At 43.3% G+C, this 14,295-nt stretch overlaps 2 protein-coding genes across 2 annotated transcripts in view; one reads left to right on the top strand and one right to left on the bottom strand.

Annotated features, from left to right (window-relative positions):
- Positions 1-14,295, bottom strand: part of myom3 (myomesin 3) — a gene marked incomplete at its 3' end in the record, with an annotated part of 150,681 nt that overhangs the window by 17,478 nt on the left and 118,908 nt on the right. The window contains exons 32-33 of the mRNA XM_083661503.1: positions 14,149-14,187; positions 13,405-13,510 (exon numbers count right to left, since the gene is read on the bottom strand). Of these exons, the coding sequence (XP_083517629.1) occupies positions 13,405-13,510; positions 14,149-14,187 (145 nt within the window). The remainder of the gene's footprint in view (positions 1-13,404; positions 13,511-14,148; positions 14,188-14,295) is intronic.
- Positions 8,837-10,849, top strand: LOC310798621 (tripartite motif-containing protein 16-like; the record flags this gene model as incomplete). The annotated part of the gene is made up of 1 exon (XM_083661163.1): positions 8,837-10,849. One exon carries the CDS (start codon positions 8,837-8,839, stop codon positions 10,508-10,510), a length of 1,674 nt encoding a protein of 557 aa, XP_083517289.1. The 3' UTR covers positions 10,511-10,849.

Genomic DNA, 14,295 nt, shown 5'->3' with positions numbered 1-14,295 from the left:
AGGGGGACGTGCGGGCGGCATTAAACGAACGCACCCAAGTATGTTAGAGAAGCAGTATAGCGGAGGGGAGGCGGACCTCTGAGCCTTCCTCATCGGACCATCGTGATTAATTACCTGTTTGAATTACAAATTTGCAGATTTAATCGTAAAAAAGGCCAATTCCACTCAACGTAACGCTCGTGGGAGGTGCAAGTGTTGTTGAACAAGCGCGCCCTAAGTAGCCTACAGTGTCAGTGCAGTTCAGACTGGGGAGGCGGACTAGCAGATTCAGCAGAAGTAATTTGTGTTGTGGAAAATGTTTTTCACATTCTTTCCTGTTTTAAACCCAATGTGAGTAATGAACAGGTCTTCAACTGTGAATTCAACTCGCCTATTTGCATGAAGTCGCTTCCATTACATCCATGCTGCTGCTGTGTTTATCTCTCTCCAATAGCGTTAGGTTCAAAGCCACACGATAACTAACGTTATCCGCCAGTAATTCTCCCTGTTTTCTGCCAGCAACACACACGTTGTTGGTCAGGATCTGTATCGTTAACGTTATTTGTTTTGGCCTTTCAATATTACTGGTAGTGATATAGTGCTTAGTTCAGCCGCTTGACTGTACTTATTAGTAGCCTATCCAGTGGTGTCTCTCATGCAGAGATCAGCTGTCAGGTTGTGAACGTGCAGCGTCGCAGCCAAACAGTAGCCTATCGCAGCTACTTCATAAACCAATTAATGAATTCATAAATACCACCGCAATGGCTATTTGGTTGACATCGCACCCTCGCAACCCTAATCACATATATTATTTTGTTGTTGTTTTTCAGGACAACCCTCCCTTGCTGACGAGCCTTCAGTGAGACAAAGTGCTCCACCCTCCAAGCTACTGTACTGTAGCCTACTTGCCGTGCTGGGACCAGACGAGAGCATTTTCAAGAATAAAAGTTGAAACAAACAATACTCATTGACAGAACAGAACAGAAGGCAATCATTTGATCTGAAACACTGCAATATCATATCACTGAGCTTAAAGAAAGGCTCAACAGTGTGAATGAATGAAATATAAAACACGTACTGCTGCTAAATTAAATTGCAGCCACTGTACATTACATATAACCTCTGTTAATATGTATGCTGTTAATTAACAGTCTATAGTGGTTCTTGCTGAAACGCGTACGTTGTTGCAGTGTTTGAAACAGGAATAAAACCCTCAAAGGACATTTTTTGAGTGCTAGATCCTTCTCTCTGCTGCCCTATGGAAAGCTTTTTTATCCGGTGAGCTTCAGCTGATAGCTGCTTTGAACATTGTGAATAGCAATGCCCTTCCCCCCAGTCCTTTGTTTTGCTAATTCACCCTGCCACCCTGCAGACACTGAGAAGGTTTTTGTTTTAGAACAGGTTTTCAACGTGACGCGTTTTCTATACACAAACTGGATTTCCCCTGTTTCCCATATAAGTAAAATAGCCTAACAATAAGATATAGGCTACAGTAGGACAATTTGAACAAACGGTGACTAATCTGCATGGCATTCCATCAGTGAAACATGATTTTATTGAACAGAAGAGGCTGGTTGGCCACAACAGGGTGTAATATTGACACTGGAAATAATGTAGCCCATGTGTTTTTTTTGTAACTTCATTTTTAAGGTTTTTGTTTTAGAACAGAGTGCATCATTTTCCAACATTTCTCCACATGAGTGACAGTTTTACAAATGCAAACTCACAAAAAAACAAAAACATTCAGGTCATCATGATGGGTGTTACAGATCAATTCTTAGTTTTTTAATAGTTAGCTTTGTGTTAAGTTATGTTGTTCGGTTACTTGTTCCAATCAGCTTCAGAGAGAGAGAGAAGAATAGAGCGAAAAATAGAGAGAAAAAATGGAATGAGACATGCATGTATAATATATAATACATTCAATGTGAAAATACACATGGGCCTTCCTCAGCGTTGGTCTTTGACTGAAACGTTCGTTGCTGCTGCCCAGGTAGCCTACATGAGGAAATAAATCAACAAAAAGACATTTGGAGTGCTGGCTTTTCTCTTGTTCATATCTCATGCTTGCCCTGCACCCAGTGAGTTTTTAAATATTTTCGAGTGTGCTTGCAACCTGACTTTCTACTTAATATTTCTAGTGTGGACATAGGAGGTTGTTGTACAGAATTGTTAAGTCGTGTCAAAATAAAACTTCTAAGTTGAAAATACTTGAAAAGGTGCCTTTCTGGCTTCACTTTCAGCTATTCAAAACCCAGTATTAATTTGATCTCTGAGATTATTTTTAACCAGTAATCTTGGATTGCTGGGCATTTCCAAAATATGTGATAGTGATCAGCCATTGAATTATTGCATTTTCTCCAGCAATTACCGGATTCTGGTCTATCGTTCTGTAAATATTTTCTTATTGGAGTAATAAAAAAATCTGATAAGGTTCTTCCATGAAAATTCTCTCCATTGAGCCCATGTGGTTTTAAGGAATGGATTGAGCTGATGACAAGAATGGCAACTTGAATTTGAGGTCTTCATACTTTTCCTCCGTCATGTTCATGAAGTAGGTTCTTGATGGATGTCTGTAGCAATCATGTCATGCTGTCTGACTCAGCTGCTTCTGCTCAGTTGAACATGGAGCTGTACGATGCTGTGATTTACTGAAAAAGAAATTAAATTATTATTATTATTACTACCTACAAAATAATAACAAGCCCATACATCATCTTCTTTCTGTTAGCAACCGAAGCAGTTTGTTTACAAACAACCTGATCTTTATGGAACCTATAAGTCCCACTATAAACCATTATCTGTCGTCGTTTCACGTTTTACTGAAAAATGCTGCCACCAGATTAAAGAAAAGACCCTGTGTGATGTTGACTGATGTGTTTTTTTAATGTAATGTGCGCGTTAGTTTTCCTAATTCCGTGATTGAAAAACAGCATGGCTCAGACGACAAGCTAGCTCCATATGCAGCTCCAGTCCAAAACAGAGCTATCTACTGTAGATTGATTAGCGTTACTGTAGCTACACCATGATGCATGACCGCGCATCAGTCAATATCACATAGGCCTAAATGTTTTCTTTAATCTGGTGGAAAAAAATGCAATCAAAGTTAAAACGACACAGATAATGGCTGGGTTTCCCAAAAGCTTCTTTGCGCTAAGAAGCTAATTCAACCCTTCTTAAGGCCCCCTTAAGAAGCAAACGCGTTTCCCAATTGCTTCTTTACGAAGGCATGCGTTTCCCAAAAGCTTCTTAGCGCTAAGAAGCTTCTTTGACCCTTCTTAAGGCTCCCGTAAGAAGCCAACGAAGCCAACGCGTTTCCCGATTGCTTCTTAGCCTAAAATTATCTTCCAATTATCCTCCGTTAAGAAGGCTGCGTTTCCCAAAAGCTTCTTAGCGCTAAGATGATCTTTCATTAAGAAGGTTTTGTAAGAAGGGTCTGGAGCCTTCTTAACACCTTCTTAATGACAAAACACTGGCAGATCCAGCCGCGTCAGGCAAAAGGAGATACTTGTGTCCACTGTTCCTCTTGTGTTTTTCCCTTTTTCCTTTCTTTCATGTACCCTTTAGTGTTTAAAATTAGGGAACACTTGAAAATCTCCCCTGTATGTATGGTTACTTGTGTTTTAAATGTTTTACCGTAGGCTATATTCCTCTAATCAGAATGGATTCCTTTTATAATGTTGTGGATTTATATAGCACCTTTCACAGAACCCAAGGTCGCTTAAATTCTGTAGTGTTTCTCTGTTTTGTTGTATGCTGTGTATATAAAGCAATTTGAACTGCAGTCCATGTCTGAAATAAATAATGTTTAATAAAGTTTAACATGACCATGATTAGGTGTTAACAGTGTTTCTCAACCACTGAGTCGTGGCCCACTGCTGGGCTCAGAGTGCCATCAAGTGAGCCGCTCCAGTTAAGATGCTTCTTAAGAGCCTTCTATTTTTTTTATTTTTCTCGACTGTTAAGAAGGCGTTTGGGAAACACTTCTTTGGAGCCTTCTTAACTCCTTAAGAAGCTTCTTAACTCCTTAAGAAGCTTCTTAACTCTTAAGAAGCTTCTTTGTTGGGAAACTCAGCCATTATGGTTTACACGGGACTTAGATTTAGCTCCCATTAGCCATGTTCGCTAGCCACTTCACTTTATGGCTACTACCCTCCATAAGCAGACTACAGGCATCAGATAGGCTACCAAATAGCCTACCAACAGCACAGAACCATGTTCCTTGAGGAAACGATTAGCGGTACCATGGGGTTAATCACTGTTAATGTTACACATTCAGTTGCAGTTATCTAACGGTGGCATGGCAAGCCTTAGCAAACTCCCTAATGTTAGCGTATGATGCTAACGTTAGCTAACACAGGCCTGCTGTAGGCGACAATCTCATAATCTCCTGGCGGAGATAATAATAACAAGCCCATACATCATCTTATTTCTGTTAGGCTACTACCATAAGCAGAAATGATGTCTTACCTTCACTGTTGTGTTACAAATTTGATGGATGAGTACACACTGTAGCCTATTTCCACAGCGCTGCGTGGCATAACATACTATTATTTATTTATTTATTTATTTACCGGTATTAACGTTAGACAGCCTTCTTCTTCTTTGGTTCACTCCAGGCACTTCCTGTTGAGTCAATGAACAGAAATAGTGGACAGCGCCACTCTGCCATTTTAACCGTGTTGTGGTCACACAGTGTATCGTTTCTCAGGTGATTCAGCAGATTCAGGTGATATGCTGCCACCTAGCGTCTAATAAATATTACTGCAGCCTAATTGTTTTCATCAAAGCGGCATACCGCGGGGAAAAGGCAACGCCACCACCCCCCAACTCTGCAGACCTCTGTATGGACGGACAACCGGATCCATAATGCCTCTGGCCTGGCTATCGCGCGGCGAGCGGAAGCATAAAAACATCTAAAAAATATTTTCTTTACTAAATGTGTATGGGAAAAATAAATGGCGGATGAAAAATCTCTGGTACAGTGCTGAAGCAGGAAGTAGGCGTTCACTTTGCCTCTCTATAGTGATCAATATCACCCGTGACCCGTCCCAAGGTGATCACTATAAAGGTGGGCTCAGACTACAGGATTCTGACAATCCTAGCCGATTTTGAAATCTGGCTGTGACACGCACTACAGGAGAATCTTCCCAGATTATCTTCCCTAGAATCTCAAACATGCACACACTACAAGATTTGTAAATGTGGCGCACCACGCACTACAGGATATTATTAAGATTATCGGCAGGATAATCAATCACCTGATGCCCGGCCATACTCCGAACCTGTTTTGTTTTTGGGGTTCCAGCAGTGACCAAAGCGCTCCCGCCCCCACCTCACCTCTCTCTCTCTCCTTTTCCTCATTTTCATGCCCGTCTCGCATATGCTCCCCAAACAAATGAATCTCACGGTAGTTAGCATGCGTGTAAACAACGCGAGTCTATTGTCTGTACAAGTGAGAACACAAACACATGGGCTACCAAAATATATTCCCCTGCTGCATGCCATGATGAGATCGGCAAAAGTTTGGATAGACTGGATTGCTTCCCGCAGCAGCAATGCCTTTTCCCCCCCACACTGCCTGGCTGATAGACAGGTAGGAGATTACAGCCTCTGACTGGCAGGGGCTCAAAACTACGATATAACAACTTTTTATTCATTGGTCATTCATTGTGATATAAATTAGTGACATTTTCCCCCAAATCCTCATGGTTCTGTGCTGTTGGTATTTGGTAGCCTATAATGCCTGCAGTGCAGCGCATCAAATGAGGCCGCGTCAATTAACGATAATGACGGGAGTCTCGCGCAGCAGCAGGATGATGTATTCGCGCAGATTTTTCAGTCCTAAATATCAAACATGTTTGATATGATAGAGACGGCCCCGATGAGGCTTTGAGCAGATCGGGAGGCTTAAGATTGGATCTGTAAACAGCTCACACTACAAGATAATCGGTGCCGAATGTCGGGCCCGACCAAGCTTGGCAAGCTGCCAGGCCAGATTTCTCCTCCGATTCTCGGGAGGGGTGAATCGGGCATAAATCGGCCCGAAAATCCTGTAGTCTGAGCCAGCCTTAAGAGGAGTGCACTGTAGTGTGTGTAGTGTCACTCTGAGGTCATGAACTGGACTCAAACCTCAGTCTACTCAGCTAAGTGAATGTTTAACATGATTACAGCTGCTTCATCTATCTTGTTACTTCCTTGTTACTGCCGTCACATGATAGCCTGGCTCCAGACCTGCGAAGCCACGCCCACTCCACAGGTGTGGAGAGGAAATGAGTTGACGATGCAGTCTGAATATCAGGCTAGTCACATGAGGCTTCCCTCTCACCTCCATATTCACATCTCCTAAATGGTAAAGGGCCTGCGTTTTATATAGCGCCTTTATCCAAAGTGCTTTACAGTCAGTAGGTACATTCACCCATTCACACACCGATGGGGCGGCAGAGGCTACCAAGCAGGCTGCTGGCACACCATCAGGAGCAATTTGGGGTTCAGTATCTCGCCCAAGGACACTTCGACATGCAGACTGGAGGAGGCGGGAATCGAACCACCGACCTCTTTTATCCAAAGCGATTAGTGGACGACCTGCTCTACCACCTGAGCTACAGCCGCCCCTAAATACCTTTCAGCATGAATGAATGGAATGACGCACATACATACGCACACGCACGCACCCACACTTGTTTCCCACGTAGCATATTACAAGGAGACACACAGCAAGTACAAAAGTAGAGTAAGCTTCAATTCTTAGGTTGATTACAAGCCATCAATAGTGAGGATTGTGAAGTTCAGAGCCAAAGTCCCCGGACATTATTATGTGTCCTGACATTATTACTGTGACCAGAATTGATGCTACTGGAATGATCATGCATCTGGGCCACAGAGCCACCTTCGTTCTCTCAGGTTCTCTGCATATTCCGGGCCTGGAGAACACGGGAGCTGATCTGATGCTGAGAAGCGACCCCCTGCTGGACAAATGGAGACTACATCCCGACGTGGTGGACCATGGATACATTGTCAGTCCTCCAGTGCTGAGCCCGCAGCCCCCGGCACAGAAACAAAGGACGAGGAAATTGTCATCGAGGTGAAATACCCCTGCGTCTTTGAACGGGACAGAAAACTAACGTTATCCTGCAAAGCATGTAGCCTACAAGCCTACAACATACACCTCGACCAGGACACCCTTCAAAAACGTTTTACCACTGCGTATATGTGCTGAGGAATGGTTTGCATCCCTGCCTGTCTGCCTGTCGCATACGGGGTGAGAGAGTGGAGTGCAGCGGGGACAGGGCCGCTTCGAGCCGAGTGCACCAGCTGGGCGTACGCATAGGTGTAACGCTACGTCCGACGTAGAACTCAAAGATACGACTAACTTAATTTTATGACTAGTGCACCATGTAGTCTTAAGTATGCGCTTAGTATGCGCTGCGCCTGGGTGTAACTTTTACGTCTGGTTTGGAGCAGGCGTAAAAGTTACACCCAAGGCGAACTCACTGACAGCTGTCTCATCTTGATCTGCGCTGTCGGGACTGACAGCTCTGTGCTGTCAGTGCCGTTCAGTCCTGTGATGCGGGGGAATCTTCTCCAAAAATATCGATCGATATCTGCTGTAAATGGACGTTTTGGGCGCAGGACCTCCGCTCGTCGGCGGGTTTTTAAAAGCTGATGCGTCGGAAGATCTTTCCATTTCTTCCTGACTTCGTCAACTGCCCACAGTGCACAGTCTGCCATCGCATTCAGTACTGATTGCACTTGTACTCAAATTCCATGCATCTCGTTTCTGTTTGGTTGTGTTGGCGCTGTTAAATTTAGCTGTGAGAACGTTTCTATGCTTTGAATACAACTCTATAAGTTTGAGCAGAGTTGGAGCTGTCTGTCAGCTGTCTCGAGCTCGTCTGAGAGAAGTGTGTTGCTTGGCAACAAGCACGTATTCACGTGAACGCGCACGTCCGCAGCCGGGCGCATCTACGACAGGGCCCCAAAAGACCCACAGGAGCCGAGTGCACCTGCTGGGCATAAAAAAGTAGGTCTTAGCTACGCCCGACGTTGTGATTTGAATTTACACCAAGTGCACCAAGCCTGACTTAGAGTGGGGGCCCCAAACCACTGTCATCATAGTATCCTTAGTATTTCATTATCAATAACACTTTTAATTAATAAATTAAGCACAATATGAACAATAACTGTTAGGCTATGAAAATGAAAGTTCACAAATATTAGTTAAACAAATCCTTTCAGTGCAAATGCATTATAAAACAAAAAATAAGATTTGTTTAGAAAACGAAATTACACAAATGTATTATTATTATTATCATTATTACTACTACTACACCCGGTGCGCACACTGAATACGCCTATTATACTATATACTATAGACTATTATACTTTTCTGTGACATCATCATTATTAAGCCGGCTTATGACTGCATAGTATCTTAATTACTCAAATTATAAGGCGACTAAAATTGGCCAACCATATTTTTATTCGGGCAACCAAAAGCTCTTGCCAGGTTGCCCCTCCAGCAACCACTTTTAAAAGTTAACGTCGAGCCCTGGAGATAGATACAGGTATTTGTTTTTTAATAAGTTTAACAAGTTAAAGTTGAACTATAATCCATTTTTATTTGTGATAATCATGTTGTAAACACACAGTGCTCTTTAAATATGGCTCCTCTTCCTGGAATCGAGCAAAGCCTGATAACCCAGGTACAGTCTGGAACTGGTTGTACCTGGTCTCAGGTATACAGCCAGTTCAAGGCTGCCACTTTATAGATGGGTGTAAAGATCATGTTGTGACGTGACAGAGCGGACAAGCTGACAAGAGAGTGAGACTATCTGACTCACTGTCATTGAGAAGAGAAATGGCGCAGCGAGGACTTCAGCTGGACGAGGCAAACTTCTGCTGTTCGATCTGTCTGGATCTACTGAAGGATCCGGTGACTGTTCCCTGTGGGCACAGCTACTGCATGAGCTGTATTAAAGACTGCTGGGATGCAGAGGATCAGAAGAAAATCCACAGCTGCCCCCAGTGCAGGCAGACCTTCATACCGAGGCCTGTCCTGGTGAAAAACACCATGTTAGCAAAGTTGGTGGAGGACCTGAGGAAGACCGGACTCCAAGCTGCTCCTCCTGATCGCTGCTATGCTGGACCTGGAGATGTGGGCTGTGATGTCTGCACTGGGAGAAAGCTGAAAGCCCTCAAGTCCTGTCTGGTGTGTCTGGCCTCTTACTGTGAGCAGCACCTCCAGCATCACTATGAATCCTCTACCTTTAAGAAACACAGGCTGGTGGAAGCCACCGTGAAGCTTCAGGAGAACATCTGCTCTTGTCACGACGAGGTGATGAAGATGTTCTGCCGTACTGATCAGCAGTGTATCTGTTATCTCTGCTCCGTTGACGAACATAAGGGACACGACACAGTCTCAGCTGCTGCAGAAAGGGCCGAGAGGCAGAAAGAGCTCGGGGTGAATCGGCACAAAATCCAGAAGAGATACCAGGAGAGAGAGAAAGGCGTGAAAGTGCTTCAACAGGAGGTGAAGGCTATGAATCTCTCTGCTGATAAAGCAGTGACAGACAGTGAGAAGATCTTCACTGAGCTGGTCCGTCTCATTGAGAAGAGAAGCTCTGAGGTGAAGCAGCAGATTAGATCCCAGCAGAAAGAGGAAGTGAGTCGGGCTGAAGAACTTCAGGAGAAGCTGAAGCAGGAGATCTCTGAGCTGAGGAGGAAAGACGTTGAGCTGGAGCAGCTCTCACACACAGAGGATCACATCCACTTCCTCCACAGTTACCCCTCGCTGTCACGTCTCAGTCAATCTACAGACTCACCCAGGATCCATACCCGTCCTCTGCGTTACTTTGAGGATGTGACTGCAGCTGTGTCAGAGGTCAGAGATAAACTACAGGACATTCTGACAGAGGAATGGCCTAAGATCTCACTGACAGTGACTGAAGTGGATGTTTTACTGCCACAACCAGAGCCCAAGACCAGAGCTGACTTCTTACAATATTCACGTCAGATCACACTGGATCCAAACACAGCAAACACAGACCTGTTATTATCTGAGGGGAACAGAAAAGCAACATGCATGAGTGAAGCACAGTTATATTCTAGTCACCCAGACAGATTCACTGACAGGCGTCAGGTCCCGAGTAGAGAGGGTTTGACTGGACGTTGTTACTGGGAGGTGAAGTGGAGCGGGGGGTGTGTTAGAATAGTAGTCTCATATAAAGATATTAGCAGAACAGGGAGTGAAAGTCTATTTGGATACAATGACAAGTCTTGGTCATTAGAGTGTATCAGCAGGAGTAGTTGTCAGTTCAGACATAAGAGTATCATAACTCTCATCTCAGTTCCTCCCTCCTCCAGAGTAGTAGGAGTGTACCTGGATCACAGAGCAGGTATTCTGTCCTTCTACAACGTCTCTGAAACCATGACTCTCCTCCACAGAGTCCAGACCACATTCACTCAGCCTCTCCATCCTGGACTGAGGTGTGTTAACCCTGGAGACACTGCTGAGTTGTGTGAGCTCAAGTAGACATGAGTGATTAAAGCAGCGATGAGTGAGATTCTTCTTTTTAAGTTTTTGTCTCCATCTTTGTTGCTTAGTGCTCGTTACTGTGGTGTTTCTACACTGCACTTAGCACCTGTCAATCAAACATGTGGGCGGGACTGTGACGTCTTTATCCTTGAATTTTCTGTTGATGACGTTTGAGTTTCTGTAGGTGGTGCTGTTTTCTTTGTCTTTCCTTTTCTGTGTATTACTGTATATCAGTCAGTGATAGAGCCAATCTTTTCTGTGTATTACTGTATATCAGTCAGTGATAGAGCCAATCTTTTCTGTGTATTACTGTATATCAGTCAGTGATAGAGCCAATCTTTTCTGTGTATTACTGTATATCAGTCAGTGATAGAGCCAATCTTTTCTGTGTATTACTGTATATCAGTCAGTGATAGAGCCAATCTTTTCTGTGTATTACTGTATATCAGTCAGTGATAGAGCCAATCTTTTCTGTGTATTACTGTATATCAGTCAGTGATAGAGCCAATCTTTTCTGTGTATTACTGTATATCAGTCAGTGATAGAGCCAATCTTTTCTGTGTATTACTGTATATCAGTCAGTGATAGAGCCAATCTTTTCTGTGTATTACTGTATATCAGTCAGTGATAGAGCCAATCTTTTCTGTGTATTACTGTATATCAGTCAGTGATAGAGCCAATCTTTTCTGTGTATTACTGTATATCAGTCAGTGATAGAGCCAATCTTTTCTGTGTATTACTGTATATCAGTCAGTGATAGAGCCAATCTTTTCTGTGTATTACTGTATATCAGTCAGTGATAGAGCCAATCATTTCTGTGTATTACTGTATATCAGTCAGTGATAGAGCCAATCTTTTCTGTGTATTACTGTATATCAGTCAGTGATAGAGCCAATCTTTTCTGTGTATTACTGTATATCAGTCAGTGATAGAGCCAATCTTTTCTGTGTATTACTGTATATCAGTCAGTGATAGAGCCAATCTTTTCTGTGTATTACTGTATATCAGTCAGTGATAGAGCCAATCTTTTCTGTGTATTACTGTATATCAGTCAGTGATAGAGCCAATCTTTTCTGTGTATTACTGTATATCAGTCAGTGATAGAGCCAATCTTTTCTGTGTATTACTGTATATCAGTCAGTGATAGAGCCAATCTTTTCTGTGTATTACTGTATATCAGTCAGTGATAGAGCCAATCTTTTCTGTGTATTACTGTATATCAGTCAGTGATAGAGCCAATCTTTTCTGTGTATTACTGTATATCAGTCAGTGATAGAGCCAATCTTTTCTGTGTATTACTGTATATCAGTCAGTGATAGAGCGAATCGAAATTGGTGTTTATTCATATAATAACATAACTGTCATGTGGTCTATATAGTTCTTATATGTGTTGCATATTTGTATTGTTGCTGTAATATTTTCTGCTGTTTCTGTTCCACTGCATGGGCCTTAATGGAGAAGCACTATGTCTTCCCTTTATTATAGCTGAATAGTTGTTAATATGTTGATTTTGTTCCCGGCTCCTTGTACCTTTTTTTGAGAAAAGCGCACTACAAATGTAATCATTATTATAATCAATAGGGAGAATATTCATTCTTTTCTCCACAGTGATGGTGGCATACTGGTTTAACACACTGATTGTGTGGATGAAGTTAATACGTAGATGGAAGATTGAACGAGAGACCTTTACCAGGCTTTAGTGATTGGTTGTGTTAAGTTAATGTTTGCAATAATTAATAAAAAAAATCAAGAATGAATGAAATATTGCCTCTGTATTCATTTCAGGAAATCAACCAAAGTTACTAGAGAAAACTACTATGACATTATTTATAACTGAGCCGATTTCGCCCCTAAAACGGAACAAAGTGTTTAGAGCAAATGAAGCTGCAGTGAGAAGAAACACTAGCTGTTCAAAATCTGAAGCTTGAATGTCAATTCTGTGATTGATTGACCCGTCAGTGCACAGGGGAGGAGTTTAGAGAAGGGGAGGTTATATAAGAGGTGGGTGTGCTCTGTTCAAATCCTTGGTCTGAAACCTGCTATGTGACAAGTAGTTTGTTTGTAAATCCTTTCTCTGAGACCAAGCAGCTCCACCAATCATGATGTATTGTTTTCAAGCTGTTTGATATAGAGACACTGCATGAAATAGGCCACGCCCATCACAGGGGAAAGCACTCCATTCACTCCCACACACCAGCGTCATTTTCCTTAAATTAAACATAGCTAAAAGCTGTTGTGTGGTGGGCTGCACAGACAACAAATGTAAAAAATCACCTATTAAAGTTATTTTGCACTCCCGAGAAAAACAAGGAAGCCATTGAGAATTGGCGAGAAGAAAAATGTGGATCTTGCTGTCAATGAAGTAAGTTGGAAAAATGATTCCCCTTTTTGCTGGGGACCCCCGAACCCCACTTTGAGAACTGCTGTCTTGAATAGCTAACGGTTCACTCTTATCAGAAAGTTGGTAAAGCTTTAGCAAGTTTTACCCATCTACCCTCAACAGTACTCCTATCTCCTCCACTGTTACTATACCACTGTTGAGATCCACACAGCACTATCCTGAGGAACTGATACAAAAACAAACTCCCTCAAACCTTTGACTTATACAAATCAAACACAAAACTTCTGTTTTAGTCCTTCAAGAAACAAGAAAGATTTATACGTGACAATATTTGTGAAATTTGTGATCCCTTCTATTGTGTAATGTGTGTGACAGTTGAATTGAATATGATGTGCTTCTACTGTATTGCTATTCTCCCATGTGTTTGTCAGTTAACACAGCCATCTTTATACTTGCTGCACTTACTATTGACTTAAAGTTTGAATACTAGCGCCCGCGGCAGCAGCCCTACACAGAAGGTTGCGTGGGGTCACACAGGTCGTGGACTCACTTGAAGTGCCAGCTGGTCTTCAAGTAGCTCAGATAGAATTTGAGCGCGCAGTAGAGCTTGAAACCCTCGGGGGTGCACTGAATCCTCATTGGGCCTGCTGACAACGCTGGGGTTCAGACAGCATGAGAGAGAGAGAGGGGGGGAGAGGGGAGAGAGAGAGAGAGGGAGAGAGAGAGGGAGGGAGAGAGAGGTAGAGAGAGATGAGAGAGAGGGGGGAGAGAGAGGAGGGAGAGAGAGAGGGAAGGGGAGAGAGAGAGAGAGGGGGGAGGGAGAGGGGGGAGAGAGAGAGGGGGGAGAGAGATGAGGGAGAGAGAGGGGGGAGAGAGAGGGAGGGGAGAGAGAGAGAGAGGGGGGAGGGAGAGGGGGGAGAGAGAGAGGGGGGAGAGAGATGAGGGAGAGAGAGGGGGGAGAGAGAGGGAGGGGAGAGGGGGGAGAGAGAGAGGGGGGATAGAGAGGAGGGGGAGAGAGGAGGGAGAGAGAGAGAGAGAGAGAGAGAGAGAGGGGGGGTGGAGGTTAGCAGGGGCACTGCATTATTTTAGGGAAGAGCACAATTTTAATGCCACTGTTTGTCTACATTTTTCTCTCCTTGGCAATTTAGAACATTGCTGCCAAGCTTATCTAGGGAGCTCATCACATTAATATTCTGAGACAATGCATCAAAACAATTAATTAACAAGGCTTTTAATTGTACTATCCCATCTCAACACATCACCTGTGGCACATTTCACACTGTGATGAACTTACCACACTGTTTACTCAGCTGCTGGAGGAGCTTGTCATACTCTGGAAATCAAAAGGACAGTTAAGCTTCCAGACGGAGTTTGTTCAGTATATTGCTGTCAGAAGTGTATGAATAATAAACATAGGAGGATTAGCTGTAAGGTGAATAAT

Source organism: Poromitra crassiceps, assembly GCF_964638095.1.
Source record: "Poromitra crassiceps genome assembly, chromosome: 26".
NCBI lineage: Eukaryota > Metazoa > Chordata > Actinopteri > Beryciformes > Melamphaidae > Poromitra > Poromitra crassiceps.
Note: the sequence above shows the minus strand (reverse complement) of the source record. Positions and strands in the feature narration are given on the sequence as shown.